At 48.0% G+C, this 5,769-nt stretch overlaps 1 protein-coding gene across 1 annotated transcript in view; it reads left to right on the top strand.

The window, feature by feature from the left end:
• Window positions 1-231: 231 nt before the first annotated feature.
• IFT88 (intraflagellar transport 88) overlaps window positions 232-5,769 on the top strand; it is an 87,887-nt gene continuing 82,349 nt past the window's right edge. The window contains exons 1-2 of the mRNA XM_019525082.1: window positions 232-331; window positions 4,442-4,536. Coding sequence (XP_019380627.1) covers window positions 4,447-4,536 — 90 coding nt within the window. The 5' untranslated portion in view covers window positions 232-331; window positions 4,442-4,446. The remainder of the gene's footprint in view (window positions 332-4,441; window positions 4,537-5,769) is intronic.

Below are 5,769 nucleotides of genomic sequence, written 5' to 3' on the forward strand. Positions count from 1 at the left end.
TGCCTGTAGTAAAGACATCCCAGAAAGCCAAGAAAAACGTGAGGAAGCAAATCAGGCCACGTGTGAGAACACCCCCACTCCTGTCCCTGCCTGCGACCCAGCGGCTGCCCTGCGAGGGCGGGGGGAGAGCACCGGCTTCAAGAGCTGCAACGGCGCGTGCGCGGAGGTCAGGTGACGTCACCGTGGGCTGGGGTGGAGTCGGTGGCTGCCGCAGGCACGAGGCGCTCGCGTCACCTTAGCAACCGGACGCGCTGCCCCGCCCCCTTCCCGGAGCCGTGGTGCATGGTGGGATTGCGTCTGCCCTGGGGTCCGGGGTTCACCCTGGCTCGGTAGGAGGTGGTGGGCGCGGGCGTAGGGGGGGTTCGGTGCTGCGGTGCGGAAACCTGCCCTAGGCCCCGTGGGGCCAGGGGCAGGAGCACCGGAGCTCTGCAGGGAGGGGGAACCCGGGCCCCGTGATGGGCCTGGGGCCCGGCCCACGCGGCGGGCGCAAGAGCTAGCGGGTCTGGTCCCTGCCCTTTGCATTCCCAAGGCTCCCGGGGTTTTGCTCTGCCAGCGGTCAGGGCCGCAGCAGGCCCAGCAGTACAGTGCCTGACTCCTGCTTTAAGCCTAAATGTGTTTATTTAGTAAGATTCTGTCGGTAAATCTGATACCTTTTATTAGACCAACTCAAATAGTTGGAAAAACACTTCTTAGCAAGCTTTTGGGTACGAACACCCTTCCTTGGGCTGAGGAAGTGTCTGCCGTTGGTCTGTGCTCTTCTTGGATGGACTAGAAAAGGAGCCAGAGGCCAGGATGCATTTATTTCGCGTGCATGGTTTCCGCATAGTGTTTCAATGATTTTAAGGCAATATCTTCATTGGTGTGAAGAACTGGAAGGCCCCAAGTAGTTTTGTAAATGGACACAAGTTAGCAATGTGGGACTGGATTGAGCTTGTCCACAAAGGCATTTGTTGTCATTGTGAAGGCCCCGTTGGTACAGGTTTGAGGCACAGATATCCTGTCCAGTTTGAAAATGGTTGAGAAGTGCCCAGTAACAGTGTGGCCAGTTAAATCCTGGTTGTTGGACTGTAGGGTCAGAGATGATGTGGTGATTGACTGGTGCTTATGCTGACCAAACCTGAATGGGATATAAGAACAAGACTGAGGAATGCTTGACCCCTCTGTCCTGTTGCTTGATCCCATTGGCAGGCTCTGGGTGCATTTACTGACAGGACTGGGCTTGGCATGCAACGCAATTGTGGCCACAACTTTCTTTTCAAACAAGGCTGGAGGAGGAGATTATGTAGTCCACCCCTGTAATAGCCTTGTGGGACACCTAGGTTCAGTTCTTCCTTGCCATGCTGAGGGTCCAGATTTCCAGGTCCCAGGAGACTTCCTTACCTATCAGGGTATATGCTAGCATGGATCACAGCACTGCATACCCCTCTCCTTGAAGTTGTGTGTCAGTGCAATAAACAGTTAAAGTTAAGTTAGGCCCAGTCATGGAAGACAATCATCCTGGACTGCAAGGGATTGCTGAAGAAGAAGAGGGAGCCTACGCCTTAAAGGGAACATGACTGTAGTTGAGTGGTTAAGAGATTCCTCTAGGGTGGGGGAGTCCTGGGTTCCCATCTCTGCTCTCAAGATTGTTAAAGCAGTAGGCTGCAGAGACTGGTCCTCGAGTGCTCTTTGACTTAGTCAATCTTGAATTCTTAATGCATAGGTGAAAAACTCAAATAAGTGGAGGATTCTCTATCCATCTTGCTGAACTGCCCTAATAACAGATGGTCAGAAGTGATACTATCAAAGTTTTTAAGAGTGAGCTCTACTCAGTTCTTTGAAAGAATTGGTTGTAGGCTCCTGGCCTCCAGAGAAGATTGAGGATGCCAGGAGGCATCCTGAATCTTTCAGTAGCCCTGTATCATGCAACATGCATCTAGAGCAGGGGTTAGCAACCCCCGGCATGCGTGCCATTAGTGGCACGCAGAGACATTTTTCCGGCACACTGGGAAGCACACAAAGAAACTGTTTTTTTTGTTTTTAAAGTTGCTGCTGCCAGCTGTCCCATGCAGCTACAAGTCATAGCACCGCAGCAGGCGCTGGGTGGAGCCAGGTTAGCGCAGGCAGGTAGGGAGGTGTGTGTGCTTTACTGTCCCCACCCCGTGCTCCCAGGCTGTGCCCGCCAGCCCAGCTGGCCCTGGAGGGAGCTGCCCAGGCAGCCAGAAGCCCTGTCACACCCAGGTGGGGCAGCATGGAGGTGCCGAGTGCTGGGGCTGGGCAGTCAGGGCAGGGTCTGGGCTGCGTGTGGGGAGTTGCCGTAGGCAAGCCAGCCTGGTCAGGCCCTTAGGAAGGTGGGGGCTGGGTGGGAAGTGGGGGCTGCATTGGGGCTGTGTGGTGGGTGGGCAGGCGGGAGTGCCCAGTGGCACCCGTGATGAGGCCTGGGCAGCCCGCACAGCTTCTCAGGGATAGGCCACAGCCACCCTGCACACATGGGTAGGGCAGGACGCTGGGCTTAGGGGACTTCCCTCTCCGGGATCGGCCTCCCTGCATGCTGGGCACAGTGCAGGCAGGGCAGAGCCATCCCGGGTGCAGGGGTCTGGCTGCGGGAGGTCCCTGGAGCCTGGGAACAGCCACTGCGGCTCCCTCTGCCTGTCCGGGCCCTGGCCTTGCCCACCTGCAGCTTCCCTCAAGCGGCCAGGGCTGGGACAGGCGCTGCACAGAGCCACTGCTTTGCAGGCTCCTGGCTGGCTTGGCCCTGAGTACTGGCTGCGGCAGCTGTTCCCAGAGCTCAGGGAACAGACTAGCTGCAGCTCCAACTCGTACTGTACCCGGCATGCACAGAGACCAAGCAGGGAGCTCCCTGGGCCCGGCATCCTGCCCCGGCTAGGCTCTGTCCCTCTGTGGGCAGGGTGGCTGGGCCCCACCTCCGGTGCTGCTGGGCCCCCTGCTGTGGCCCGAGTAGGGGAGCCCTGGGGCAGCCCCCGCTCCCCGCCTGACACCAGCTCTCTATTTACTGTAAAAAAAATAAAATAAGAAAAAAAGCAACATTAATGATTATTAATAATATTAAATATGCAGTGTATCCTGCCATGTACCCCCTCTGCCCCAGTTTTGTTTTTGTGGCATGCCGGCACTCTGGCACCTTACAAGGTAGTCATTGTGGTTTTTTCAGGACTCCGGCCAAAAAAACGTTGCCTATTCCTGATCTAGGGTCTGAAAGAAGGTGGGACTTCAGGCAGTATATTAATATTTCCATTGGCTAAGTCCAGGTAGCTCACTGTTCAGTTCTAATTCTTCAATTACTGCATATAGGTACTTATGCCATGTTCTGGATTCTACCCTAGCAGCTAGGTACTTAAAAGTTAGGTGTTGCAAGTGATTTTCCATACCTATATATTTCCTTGAGTATATGCAGAAGACATATGTGCATGTAAACACCTCTTCCTGAGATATTTCTCTAGCTTCTGTTATGTATTGCTGAGCACATGACTATGGTATGTAATTTCCTATGTGTTAGCCTGTGCTATAGTCTGTGGCTCCCCAGATTGCAGGAATTCTACCATTTATCTCTCTGTGTAGGATCATGTAATAGGGAAAGGGTGAGCAAGCTCTAGTATTGGATGAGTTTAAATCTTTCATCTAGGAACTTGGGAATGCTTTGACAATTGGATTAGTTATTAGTCCTGTATGCTTGCTTCAGAAAAAGCTGAACACTTCCAGGAGGGAAAGAGAGGAAAACAAATAACATGCTGGTTAGGGCATCATGTAGGATTTAAGAGCTCTAAATTCAATTCTGAGTCTGAATCAGGCAAAGTAGGGACTTGAATCCGGGCTTTTCACATCCCATGTGAATGCTATGACCAGCAGACCCGTACTTGTTCTGGGGTTGGTTTCTTTCAATCTCTCTTGTTTGTTCCACTTGTATTCATAAATCGCACTAATCCAATGGTCAGGATATTCACAAGGAATAGGAAGAGATTTAGACTCAAGTTCCTACTCCAGTGAATGTGTAATCATTTATACAAGCCTTCATTAAAGATTGAAAGAGATCCACCCTAGAATAGCCAATAGCTTGGTGATTAGGGCACTCAGATAGGATGAATCAAGGAGAACCAGCGTCTCCTGACTCTGTCAACTTGAAAGAGTCTACTTTATCTAAAAGTATATTTTTAAAGGGTTTTCTTTTTTTCTTTGGTTTGGGAATGGTGTAGAAAGGCTTAAATAAACCCTGGTGAGGTCAGTGGACCTTTTGATATCAATGGATTTTGAATTGGATCTTAAATTTTTGGGGTTACACAAAACAGATTTTGAAATTTCAGGTGGAACTGATATCAGTTAAAAGGAAATGTTAGCCCATGTGAACTGAATAGTAAAGCCTTATTACTGTTCATATTTTACAACTATAAAGAGATTTTTAGTATCACTGAGAAAATATTTGCCATATTTAATATCTTACAGGTAAAAAAAATGATGCGAGATGTGCACCTGGCACCTGAGACGGATGAAGATGATCTTTATTCTGGTTACAATGACTATAACCCCACCTTTGACACAGAGGTAAAAATTTGTTGAATTTCACTGTTTGCGAATAATATAAAGATGCTGTCATTGAAATTGACATTCTATTTTCACTTGAATTATGAACAGCAATGGAAGTGCACTACTCTTGTGAAAATCAGTTTTTAATTTTGAATTTTTTTTATTGTCATTTTCTGTTTTGAGTCTTACTTTGCATCTGAATCTAGTGGGTTTTTTTGCTAGGAAGGTTAGAAAATACATAGGAAATACTAAATCCTAGTTAAAGAAATGTGGAGGTTTAATGGAATGCTTTTATACCAGTCTCTCATGTTATATTGCATGAAATCCTGTCCTCACTGAAGTCTATCAGGGTTTTGCCATTGATATCAACCGGGGCAGAATTTCAGCTCTTATTAATTAATGGCTTATATGGTATACTTTAAGGCCAACTTACAGGCTGTTGAATTAAATAAAATAATGAATTTATGAGAATGGGATTATGTTTGGAAAATAGACTATTGTGTAAGACTTTTTTAACTCTGTCAAATAAAAGTCTGCATCAAGCAGCTGATTAATAGTCTTTAAATGTTGGATTACTCCACCTCCAAAATACTGCTACCCCAGCTCTAGCTCCAGATGGCCTTGGGACCTTTCTTTTGTCACAAACTCATCTCATGTCCTGTGAGTGTCTGTAAAGAAAAGTGAGAGAGAGAGCAGAAGAGAGAAATAATAGAATTTACAGAAAACAATCATTCAGAGTACCTATTAACTTTGTCAATATATCTCCTCCTCTACTGCTATGAACTAGGGAGCTTATTATGTCCCATCCTGCACATTTGAACAATGTCACATTTCCATGTACTTAATAGACTTTCCAATATATATTTGGCTTAAAATACTGCTCCCTGGCGTAACGTTATGACTATCCTACACAATTTTATCATTTTAAATTTGGCCTGTACTTTGCTTTGGACAGTAATAAATATACTGTGAATTACTGTTAAAAACGAAGCTTCACTTTTTCCAATTGTATTACTATTGTTCAATGGTTGCTTCACTTTGATATTTTCCTATGTTAACTAGCCACCTCCCTGCTGGGCCCCCTTTGGGCCCCGGGGGAGGCTCACCTGGGCCTAGAGTGAGTGAGGATTTAGTTAGGGAGCTTCTGGAGGGGCTGGACATTTTTAAGTCAGCCGGCCCAGATGATCTTCACCCTAGAGTCCTGAAGGAACTCGCTGGGGTCATTGCAAGTCCCCTGGCACGGCTTTATGA

This window comes from Gavialis gangeticus, unplaced genomic scaffold (assembly GCF_001723915.1).
Source record: "Gavialis gangeticus isolate Ggan-Ray unplaced genomic scaffold, GavGan_comp1, whole genome shotgun sequence".
Lineage (NCBI taxonomy): Eukaryota > Metazoa > Chordata > Crocodylia > Gavialidae > Gavialis > Gavialis gangeticus.